The 11,829-nt window shown below is 44.2% G+C and overlaps 1 protein-coding gene across 4 annotated transcripts in view; it reads right to left on the bottom strand.

The window, feature by feature from the left end:
* Positions 1 to 870: 870 nt before the first annotated feature.
* herc2 (HECT and RLD domain containing E3 ubiquitin protein ligase 2) overlaps positions 871 to 11,829 on the bottom strand; it is a 45,236-nt gene continuing 34,277 nt past the window's right edge. For all 4 annotated transcript variants that reach the window (XM_071487100.1, XM_071487102.1, XM_071487103.1 and 1 more), the window contains exons 76-91: positions 11,443 to 11,757; positions 11,123 to 11,337; positions 10,808 to 10,985; positions 10,460 to 10,621; positions 9,579 to 9,670; positions 9,326 to 9,465; positions 8,942 to 9,129; positions 8,565 to 8,762; positions 8,363 to 8,446; positions 7,745 to 7,886; positions 7,437 to 7,631; positions 7,062 to 7,174; positions 4,702 to 4,892; positions 4,493 to 4,598; positions 4,188 to 4,400; positions 871 to 1,805 (exon numbers count right to left, since the gene is read on the bottom strand). In XM_071487100.1, the coding sequence (XP_071343201.1) occupies positions 1,533 to 1,805; positions 4,188 to 4,400; positions 4,493 to 4,598; positions 4,702 to 4,892; positions 7,062 to 7,174; positions 7,437 to 7,631; positions 7,745 to 7,886; positions 8,363 to 8,446; positions 8,565 to 8,762; positions 8,942 to 9,129; positions 9,326 to 9,465; positions 9,579 to 9,670; positions 10,460 to 10,621; positions 10,808 to 10,985; positions 11,123 to 11,337; positions 11,443 to 11,757 (2,805 nt within the window). In that variant the 3' untranslated portion in view covers positions 871 to 1,532. The remainder of the gene's footprint in view (positions 1,806 to 4,187; positions 4,401 to 4,492; positions 4,599 to 4,701; positions 4,893 to 7,061; positions 7,175 to 7,436; positions 7,632 to 7,744; positions 7,887 to 8,362; positions 8,447 to 8,564; positions 8,763 to 8,941; positions 9,130 to 9,325; positions 9,466 to 9,578; positions 9,671 to 10,459; positions 10,622 to 10,807; positions 10,986 to 11,122; positions 11,338 to 11,442; positions 11,758 to 11,829) is intronic.

Here is an 11,829-nt window from a genome sequence, read left to right as displayed (position 1 = left end):
ACTCCCACCAGCGTAATGTACTACGTGATTATTCCTGAAAGAACCGACTAAGTCCACAAAGAATGCTAATGATTTTTAAGCCAAATCAAGCTTTCATAAAACAGAGGATTTTTTTCTCTTCTCATGCCTTTGAACTACACAGAACTATGCATGAATTTATGAGGTGGAGTGGACACAGACGAACACACACCGGGGGGAGTTTACTACAGCCAGAGACACTATGAGGAATGTGTAGTGGGGTCTGTGAGTGGGTCTCAAGACCCCCTGCATCATGCCACGTTTTTTCCCAGCACGAGGGAGGCACGGCCCCTCATGATGCTCCGGCACAGCTGACAGCAACACACCACATAGGCAGTTATGGGAGATTTCTTTAATCCTATAGAGCTACAGGGTTAACAGTGATGTCCAGTCTCAAGGTAACACTGCACCTCCGTCCTGTTACAACCTTTGTGCCATATATTAAGAGGTTCTTTGACTAAAGCAGAACCTGGTGAAAAGATGGAAGAAAATTCATATGAATCTCTGACCCAGTTTGGAAAAATGAAATCCATCGGATCAGCCTTTTAACTCTTTCCAAAAGCATTACATTTACACAATAACCTTAATCCAGACTACAATGTCTGACAAAGATTTATGGGGGAAAAAATCCAGGAAATGGATGTCATTTTGAAATTATTACAAACACTCCTTGTATCAATTTGTGTTGCATTTGTTTTTCTAAAAGCCTCCCAGCTCCTGCTGTTTGTGTATCTGGCATACAGAATATTAGATTTAAAAAAAAAAAAAATACACAACACACACAACTGATGTAGCTTAACACGTCACTCAGATGCCAAAATCATTTTAACAAAACCACCACAAAGGTTTCAGTCTTTTTTCCTTTATTTATTAACAGAAATGTATTAACATTTAATACGCAGGAATGAGACCTTCTGTGATTACATGGCACAATCATATTATATACATTCTTTAAGGAGACAGTGCACAAACATGGTGGAGGGAGGGGGTAAATACAGGAATCTTAAAATGACCCTTCAGTGGGCTCTGACTGACACGAGCCGAGTGAGAAACACTGACTTTTTCAAGTTAAAAATGGTTTTGTTTTTTATATATAAAGAAACATGGCTATTACCAAGAAACATAAAGTAATACTACTGTTTTGTTGCACATTTATTTCTATATACAAACTAGGGACAGGTAATTCACACAAACCAGAAGGAGAGATCTACCACAGTGCTAGGCTGGAGCCTTTTTTTTTTTAAACTCTGTAATAATATACATTATTCCCATGTAACACAACTATCACGTGTGCAGCTGATCACTCCACTTTATTTTAAAGAAACTAAATCAGAGCAAACCTGTGTTTGTTCCTCTCTTTAGCTTATAATGCTTTTAAAGCTCATTGCACATTTTTCCCCCACAGACGTTTGTGTCTTAGTAGAATGCCTGTATGAATGTGTGTATTAACAGCTGAGATTAACGCAGTCTCTCTGTGGCTCTGCTTCCACTCGTCCTTCTGTAAAGGTCAGAGGTCAGTGTCCTGTCAGGTAGTCCTGGGTGGAGTCAGAAGCGAAGGAGTCGGCATCCTCGTTATCGGAGTCTTCACTGCTGTCGTCGGCGGCGGGCTCCCCAGACAGGGCGATGCGGGCGTAGTCGTCGGTGTCGATGGACTTGCAGAAGTGGATGGCATATTTCAGTTTCTCCTCCAGCACCTGTTTACATGAGTACCTGGGCAGCTTGAGCAGGAAGAAGCATGTGTAGGACTCTGGCAGGAAGTGGTCAGGAGGGTTGTACTTATCCAGAACCTGAAGATTCAATGAGATTCAGGTTTGTCTCATGTCTACACAACAAATCACTTCACATTTAAAGCAACAGTTTGACATTTTGGAAATACACATGAACATGACATGAAAAAATACAAAAATTTAACCATTTTAGCAGCTGCACGTGGAGACAGTGGTGTTAGACGGTTTTGTGGAATACTTGATTTTGATCATAGACTGTAAATAAAGATGGACGTAGCCTCTGTTGGACATAGGTTTCTGAAGGGCGATTCTGAAGCTCAGATTGGGCTGCTCCACCGCCCCCATCTTGGCAGTGCCTGACTCCGCCTAACTCCCAACTAATCCAAAAATGGGCAAAAAGGTGGGGTGGGAAACTTGTGAATGCTGGTTTGTGGTAAGCATACGCTCACCCACCTGTCATTCAAAGCTACACGCCCTCAATTAAGTTAACTTTAAGCCTTAATAAACTTTATCTGGCAGAGTTATATAAAAATTCACCCACGTACAGTTATCATGAAGGAATCCAAACAAAACCTGACGAGCCAAACTGCTCCATCGGCAGTTTTAAAAATCTCTTTGCACTAAAGCTTTCTTTTTGTCCACAAAAAATAAAACCAGCAGCTACAGTAGAGGTCAGCAGTGTGATGAAGCCAATGTTACCCTAAATCAGCAAGGCAGCGTTCAAGAAGGCACACCAATCCCAGCTTGAGGAGCACAGCTATGAGGGCAGCCTGAGGAGCTACTGGGCTCCAACCATTACAGAAAGAAAAGAATGGAGCAAGATCCCGTCCTGATCTGCTGAGCTCCTCTCCTGGATGCCTCTTGCCACACAGTAATAGGTGGTTGTGATAATAGTAATATTGTTACCAGGAGTAAGATGTAACTGCACAGCCCCAGCAAGAACGAAACACAGAGATGAATGAGGACAAAACCATTCACCAAACTATTCCTTCATTCATTCAAATTCATCTCATTCGCCCGTCTCACTTCACCATTGGTGAAAATGTTCAGTTTCATGTGAACTATAAGGCTAAAGCTAAGAGGACCACAGAGTGTGCTGTTATAGTCGCAGCTCCAACCGTAGAATCTAACGGATTATTCCTTTACCAGAGGCAATAATATCATTTTTAAAAACAATATTTTGTGCCAAATTACTGATTTCTTTAGTGAGTTGCCAGGCAGGTCATTATAGCATAATTCATTTTGCTATCATGACCCGCTCTGCCCAAAGTGGAGATCTTGTTTCTCACGTTTTTCACAGATGAATAGATGAGTACTATAATGTACTTGATTACAAATTGTGTATTGATTGAAGAAGAAATCTCCTATATTGGCCCAAATATTAAGACAACCCTGATTATAACACATAAAAATAAAAAAAATAAAAAAAATTAATGTCATAAAAGAGAATATTCATCCCACGTCCGTGCAGCTTGTCTATCAGTCACATACTCTCCTGTCAGCCTCAGTCAGACAGTTAGAGGTTAAAAGTTGTCTAAGAGCAGACAAGTCTTGACTAATGATGACAGATGATACTGCTGCGTTTCAGCACTAAGGTAAAGACAACAGAGGACACTCTTGACTCTTTCTCACTCAACAGGAATCACATTATTTCCTCTGTAGCAGGAAAAAACACAAGCTGTCAGAAACTCTTGCAGGTTAAACTGGGTTAATGAAACATTTTCAGGGCCGACTAACTCTAAAAGACATAAGAGACACTATAAACTGACTTGAAGACAAATTCACTAACCTGGCAACAAACTATTAAACAAAAAGTCTTGTATCCAGGTCGATACAGAGTTTATCAAATGCTCACAATCCATGGACTGTAACGGGAAGAAGATCGAAAAACATGGAGCGGGCACATGTCTGATTAGTAATTGATGGTCTGTAGTCATCACGGTTTAATAAGCTGTTAACATGTGCTGAAAAAACAACAAGTTGTGGTTTTATGGGAGATCCATGCTCCAGGAGGTCACTACTCCCGGCCAAGAAATAGTCCAGCACATGTAGCTGGCACTGTTTTCATCTTCTGAGTTTGTGTGTGTGTGTGTGTGTGTGTGTGTGTGTGTGTCTGTGTGTGTGTGTCAGTGTGTGTGTGTCAACGTGATGGTGTCACAATTGTGCAAGAAACTTTATAGTTGTGTAGTTGAGATCAAAATGAATAATAATGTAGTAATAACTACTGAGTGCTCATGGGTTGGAACGTCAACATGTTGTGCCTGCTGTGATCCCATCAAGATTTCAAGCTAACTGCGAACTGGCTGTTAGCTCTAGTTTCATGGTTAGCGTGCATATGTGAGCGGGCTGTACATTTTCTCATCTCGCTCTCAGTAAGAAAGCAAACCATGTTTCCCAAAATGTGAAATGATTCCTTTAATTTGTCCATTTCCCACTTCTCACCTGCACAACAAAGTCCCGCCCACGGAAGTCAGCGATGGTGCGAGGCAGGCGTGTGCGGCCCCAGACAAACCTCAGGAAGAGAGACCTCTCCGTGTTGGAGAAGGACTCCATCACTTCCCAGAACCACTGGATGAGCGACGATGTCGGCTCCACCCCTTTGTACGTGGCCACTGACTTCAGCAGGTGCAGAGGGATGTCTGGACTTCCACACACCTGGGGGGGAGGAGGGGGCGTATTTACTATAAAAACCAGCCAATGGAGCGAGGACAGAAGAAATATCACAAACCAAAACTGCTCTCACTCACCATCGTTTCCAGCTCGTAACCAGTGAACAGAGACAGCAGGGGAACAGGAACCACTCGAGCCATTCCCTCACGCACTGCAGACACCTGCTCGTCAAACTCATGGAGCCTGCAGGGTGGAGAAAAAACAAGAGTCCAGGGCATAAACACACGCACACACACACACTCACATTAGGGAATACACCTTTTATACATTGAGCAGGTTTTCTCACCTGTAGTTGATTGCCAGGCGGACATATTCTGCGCGGTTCTCCAGGGTGATGTGAGAGTACTTGGAGCTGAGCTGGATGTCCTGGCCGCTGGCGTTGGGCACTGTGAAGGGCAGCGTCATGGCCTCAAACTCCTCAGCTGTGGCCTCATTGTCGCGGATGTACATCAGGCCAGGAATAAAATCCTTATCAACCTGGGCAGAACAGATCAGATCACAACTATTAGATCCACTTGTCTCTTCATAAACTCGTCTTTAACTGGTGCATACAGTACATTCATCTGCTTGTGTGTGTGTGTGTGCGTGAGCACGCTCATGACCTTCTGCCCACAACACAGTTCCCGTGAGCTGCACCACAATCCTTTCTTTCCTGAGTCTTGTGCTGGATTCATTTCCCATCTAACCTTTCTGATATCTCAAGGGCAAAACCACAAGACAAGAGAAGCTTTGTGAGGGAAAAGGGCCTTTTTTCCCACATCAGTATTCTCCCAAAGATGGTTCAGGAGCTCATGATCACAGCGTGAGAGGTGCCAGCTCTTACATAAAAGCCAAGGTTGTGGGTCACGACTTCGTTCACAAAAATGAGTGCAGATGACATTTGCATATATCTTTGATGAACAGGTAGAGTCCGAGCTTACAGAACTGGGTTGTACTGTAGTATTCAGTACCATTTAGAGAGCAGGGAGATTATGGGTTTATGGATTAATCTGTGCAGGAATGTATAGGAATTTGTTCTTTCTGCAGGTTATAATGCAGATCATGAGGGCTGGAAGTGTTATATAATACCTGACATAAAGAGACACATTCCTTTTTGTAACTGGAGGGTGGAGACCTTGGATTGGCTACAGATAATTAAAGCTCTGTGGAGTTGCACAGGGCTTAATGGGTACAGTACATTACAATAATATAAGAGACTAAACTCATCATTTAACATGAGCCTCATGGAAGAACATTTTTTTATCCTTAAACATTTTCTGTCACGTTTTGTTTGATGTGAGTTTTCTAAGCTTGACTAAGTAAACTCTTCACAGCAGAAACTGCAGTCATTATTCCCAGTTTTGATCTGATAATTGCTGCCTGTGCATCGGAGGGTGCACGTGGTCCTGCTTCATTTATGGGATAGTTTCATTCACAAAAATGTCACAGAGGAGGAAAAGATTCAGGTCCCACAGTCAGAGATCAGCAGACAAAAACATAACAGTGTGGGAAGTTGTATTAGAGAGTGAGTTTTCAAAGTCTGACACCGTGGAACCAATCATACTCTAAATTCCCTTAATGTTTTGGGGAATGTAAACAGGATGATGTTGCCAGGTATTTAGAGTTAGCTGTGGGCCATCAAACTATCTATGATTCCTCTAATTTCTATGTGATATATATCTCTTCTCAGTTTCACTTTCAGTCACACTGAATCTAAAAAAACATGGGAATCATATGTCTGTTCACATTGACTGAGTTATGACTTCTAGAGGGAGTGTGATGTTTGATGCAACCTGCAGCAGCTGGGACCTGAGGGTTTTAAAGGTCCTCGCTTGCCTCCATGAGACGGATATCAGAGGCTCTGATTAGCTAACGTCTTGTAGTTTTTAGTGTAGCTGCATGTACCTGTCACTTTCACCTCAAACAGTATCTTTAACTTATGTCTTTCCCTCTGCATGTTCCCTTCATCTTATGTTATTAATCATCATATTTATCATAATTAAACTTTAAATTCATTACAGATTAAAGCAAAATAAAACAAGTGGTTTTTACCACTATCAAGAATGTAGTTAGTACAAGCCGGGACCATAATACATTTTGTTCACACTTGAATCTTCTTGTAAATCACTCACACACACCACTTATGGTAAATACGTTTGTACAAGTGGTTCATGCATGAAGCCCAGTGTTTGAAATGACTTTTTGTGGATCATCTTCATAAATTTGGAAGTTAATTCAGATGCTTTTTCAACATCTGGTTAGTGTTGTTTTAACTCATTAGCTTGTTATGAGACCACATGTCACTGTCCCGGCGTCAGTGCTGGTAACATTAGATAAGAGTTGTTGTGAAGCACAAAACTGGGACCAAGACTGAATGTCTTTGTCTGAGATTAATTAATAGTAATTAATGTTAATGCATATTGATTAATTTCTTATTTCATGGGCTATTTGGGATTTCAGTGGTAATGCAGATATAATAATAATAATAATAATAATAATAATAATAATAATAATAATAATAATAAAAAACAGCAGCAATTGAAAACTGACAGTAAGAAGAACAGTACACAACGTAGAAGCTGAGAGGCATTCAGGTCCGCCCCACACTCAGTCAACCACCATCAGTGCAAACTGCACACACACTGAGGAGCAGGGCTGTGCACGTACCTCACTGAGGTCAGCAATGGTCAGGTTCATGCCTGCCAGTTGTTTCCAAACGGGCTCTGCCAGATTCAGACTAAGAGGGCTTCCAGTCCGGATTGCAATACCCAGGAGCACTCCTGCAGACACAGCAAGGCAGAGCACGTTACCCACAGATCAAACCGGAGCAACCATTTGTCACTGTGTTGTGGAAAATGTTTGAAGCAGAAATAAATAAATAAATAAATGAAGCATGCTCAACAGTTCAGTCCAGGTGTTTTATCAGTGAAAATGCACATGAAGCATTCGTGTGTTTGAAAATAATTCATGCATATTTTCAGTTTTTGTTTATCAAGGATTAACACCCCAGAAGACCTGACTGGGAGATTAACTGGATTATACCTAGGAAGCGGAACATGCTCATGTGAAGAGGGGACTTGGCTGCGGGGTTGAGCAGGAAACAGTCCCTATTGGCGCCTGACTCGTCGCGGCCATTGGGGGTGACAATGAGCAGCGGAGTCAGGGCGTTCTGCAGCTCCTCACACATTTCAGCGATGGACTCACTGTAGCCTCCACCACAGTCGTCCACTGACTCCCCTGAGGAAAAAAAAAACCAAAAAAACATTTATACATAAAATGACCAGGATGAGAAAGAACACTCAGCCACTGAGATGCCACATCACAGTCCTCACGTTGACAGGGACACCTACCCACAAATTTGACCTTCCAGACACGATGAGGAAGCAGCAGGCTGTCTGGGCTGAATGAACTCATTTTGGCACACATCTGACCAAACACCGACTTGGTTCCGTCGGGACCTGCCAGCCCCCCTTTGCTACGGGAACGCTTCACCTACAGGATGGGAAAAAAAAGAAAGATTACGGTCTGACTTGTTTCTGTCCTGTGCTTAATAACTTCCTGCTAGATAGAGAGGAATTGCTAACGGGCATGAACTCCTGGAAGTGACAGGTCTTTGGAGTGCGGCTACAATCGGAGGGGGGTTGTGGGGAGAGGCAGCGGCTTGAACCAAGACTCTATATGGGGTTAAGTCTAAAATTCAGTCCAGGAATCCCCACAGACAGGCTGTGGCTCAGATTGCTCACTCGCTCTCTCTCTCTCTCTCACACACACACACACAGACACACACACCACATAAAAATCCCCTTATGAAAGACATCACATGTAATTCTCAGGAGCCTGTCTGGAACATAGCCTCACAGTGAGAGTGAGGGGAGTGGGGGGGGGGTACAGTACGAGTCTTGAAGAAAGATCACAGTCGCTGTGCAGATGTTTAAAATGTGTGTTGCTTGCATGTATTCCCACTGTACCTGAATCCTGTTGAGCTCCACCACAGGTCCGTGCTGTCTGTCCCTCACCATCGTAGCTTGAACCACCTTCCGGAAAGCTGCTTCCTGCTCACAGGCAAAAAAAATATCGCACCAGATAAATTAAGATGACGTTCTAGTGCTGTGTATACTGCTGTGTATGCTTTATATGCATGTTTCTGGCTCTGACAGCCATGCCTCCCACCTTGCCCTGGGAGATGAGGATGCCCCTGAGCGTGTCAAAGCCCACAGAGGGTCCATGGCCCGTCTGCCCCAGCCTGCCCTCCAGGTCAAACATGGGTATACATGGGCAGAAAAGTTCTGAGATGTGATGCAGGAGTAGCAGCCTGTTCCTCAGGGCCATGATGGGGATCTCTTGCAGGTGGTTGTACTCCATGGGCACCTGTAAACACGCCACAGACAGTCAGACTCGGACAACATGACACTTGAAGGTCCACAAGTAGATTGTTGCAACGATGCTTGTGTCTTTGCTGCCATCTACATGAAGCTGTAATTTCTGTCCAGAGATAAAACCCCAGCATCACCCACCATTCAAAGCGTGGCTAAGTGTAAGTATAGTACCTGTGCAGGCAGTTTCCCAGCATTGGTGGGTTTGCTTGTGGACCAGGCAAGGGTGTGAGCAGAACCACAGGCCACTCTGTTGATTTTCTTGCCCTGCAGCGCAGCCACCAGCCGTGGCCTCTGGATGGCATTAGTGGTCCCGTCTCCAAGCTGGCCCTCGTCGTTGTCCCCCCATGTGTACACTTCCCCTGTGCCAAACACAGCAGCACAACAAAGCTTTCTGTGAAGCTGCACTCCAACTCATCTAAGCTGAACTCTTGTGACTCGTTGATAAGACACGGGAAGATGGCAAAGAGAAGTTGTGCGGTAAAATAATCTGAAAGAAACATCAAAAACTACAAAAAGTGGTGATCAACAACAGCAAACAACAGCCGTCTTTCCTACCATCCTCTGTGCAGCACACACAGTGCAGCGACCCTGTGGCAATGGCGATGACCTTCTTCCCTTGTAGCCCCTGGACCTGTCGGGGCCGTCGAACATGGTCATCAGAGCCGTGGCCCAGCCGGTGATAGTCTCCTTTCCCCCTGAGAATCACATGATAGATACACACAACCAGGTTACCTTCTCAATTCTAACGTTTTACACTGATAAAAAAAAGCCGTGACAGATCTGTAACTGAGTACCACAGAGTACATACCATGTGTACACGGCCCCTGACTTGGTAAGAGCCACAGAAAACTGAGAGCCACACTCCACTTTGACCACTCCAAGGCCAGTGAGAGAGTCGATCTGAAGACAAAAAAATAAGAAGAAAAACACCATTATTATTAAACACATCAGATCTCCTTTATAAAATTCACTCCACCACAAAGTAAACACGGATCATTGTGCATCAAGGTATTTTGTTATTCAGCAAGATTACTGTAAGTGTTTAAAGTGTGATCTGATCATCCAGTTAAAAAAAATCAAAATCAAACCCTTCCTGTTCCGCTAAAGACAAATATGAAACTTTGTTGTCAGTGTTGACTTGAGCTGGATTACAAAAAACCAAACATGAAGTATGAGATGCTTAGAGTCTTGGACCTTTAAAACAACCTGTGAAGAGGAAGACGTGCATTAATTATTGCTGTTTGAAATGCTTCAAGGAAAGCTACTTTATCACTGCACCCAGTCAAAAGAAAAGATTTTCTTACAGATTAAACAAACAGGATATAGCATGTTAATTAGCCAGCTTTAGACGTACAAGCAGGCACAGATTTTTAAACTCCAACCTTGCTGTTGCTTCATAATTATGTAAAGACACAAGTGGTCTTGAGCTTCTTGTCCAACTATAGACAAGAAAGTGAAAAACTATTTCTCTAAAACCTGCACCCCCACCAGGCAGTGCTGGTCAGATGCTAAAACTAACAATTGTGGCTACTGATCTTACAATAAATGGAAAACTTATTTAAATCTTGATGTTCTTGATCTTGTTTAGCTTCTTCTCGTTCCATATAAAATAACAAGTGAAATAAGACACAAGTATAAAGTGATGCCTTTGCTGGCCTCCAGTACACACTGCTGTGTAATCTACCCTACCTTCATGGGGATTTTGCAGCCATCGCTGCCTCCTCGGCCCAATTTGCCATAGTCCCCGTCTCCCCAGGACCAGACCATGTCATCGTCGGTTAGACACAGCGTCTGGGCGTCCCCGCTGCCACAGGCTACATCAATGACCCTGTGACCCTGTAGTGCATCCACCTGGATAAATCACACAGACAGCAACATCAGCTTTATCTCACGTGACTGCTTGGGAAACCTTGTCAGAGTCACAGTTTTATTTCTTGTCACTGAAATTCTTCAGGTTAACAACTGTCATTTTTTCGTGTTAAGTGCATATCATTTTGAGTTGTGTGGGAAAGTGGGCTGTTGAAAGTGTTGACTGACCAGCTTGGGTTTAAGCTGGTCCTCGCTGTCTCCGTGACCCAGTCGCCCGTAGCGACCTTTGCCCCAGGTGAAGAGCTCTCCACTGGCCGTGATGCAGGCGCTGTGAGCTCCTCCGGCTGCGATATCCACCACTTCAACTCCCCTCAGGGACTCAATTACACGAGGACGGTCACAGGGACTAAAATCAAGAGGACTCAGTTACTATAAAGACCAAACCATTTACTCTGTCTTAATCCTTCATTCTTACAGTGATATTGTGTGTGTTAGGAGCTGAATGTTGAAGGCGCAGAGTGATTGAAGTGATTCAGTCTCAACCTTCTGTTCCCGTGGCCAAGTTTTCCATCCTCAGCCTCCCCCCATGAATAGACCTCTCCCTCAGAGGACAGCGCCAGGCAGTGCTTCCCTCCAGAGTTCACAGCCACCTTCCTGATGAAGACGTGTTGGATGGACTCCAGTAAAGTGGGGGTGGACACAGACTCGGTGCCACCAATACCCAACCTGCCCCCTGCTCCATATCCGGTAGCATACAGCTGAGGATCAAGACACAATATATCAGTGTGACATTATTTACATTTACATCCACAAAGGTGCCTTGTGCCGATACAGTGTCTGAGAAAAGGAAGATGTGAGCGCACCTTTCCATCAGCAGTGACCGCAAACAGAGTCTGCTCCCCTCCAATGAGCTGCACTGGCCGCAGCGTGGCAAGGGCTTCAGTGGGAGTGGGCACTTTGACTTTCGCCCCCTCGATGCCGCCCAGCTGCCCTCTGTGGTTATGGCCCCAGCCGTAGATGGTGCCGCTCCCCCCAGCGGAGAGGGTCCAGTCGTCCGGTCTCCGGTTCATCCACTGTACCAGCTGCTCGTCGTGCTCGCGCTTGAACAAGTCATGACTCTCGTGGAGGGCATTCATGCTCTCGTGATCAGCCATCAGCTCACGAATTTTCTTTGTAACCTTCAAAGGGATGTGAGAGACGGAGGGAAAAGGGATTAAGAACATTTTCAGATCAGAGTGTGATGAAGGAAA

The sequence above is a fragment of the Trachinotus anak genome, unplaced genomic scaffold (assembly GCF_046630095.1).
Source record: "Trachinotus anak isolate AG129_WGS33_773 ecotype Australia unplaced genomic scaffold, CSIRO_AGI_Tana_v1 ptg000010l, whole genome shotgun sequence".
In the NCBI taxonomy this organism is placed as follows: Eukaryota; Metazoa; Chordata; class Actinopteri; order Carangiformes; family Carangidae; genus Trachinotus; species Trachinotus anak.
The sequence above is the reverse complement of the archived record's forward strand: the minus strand, read 5'-3'. Positions and strand labels throughout refer to the sequence as shown.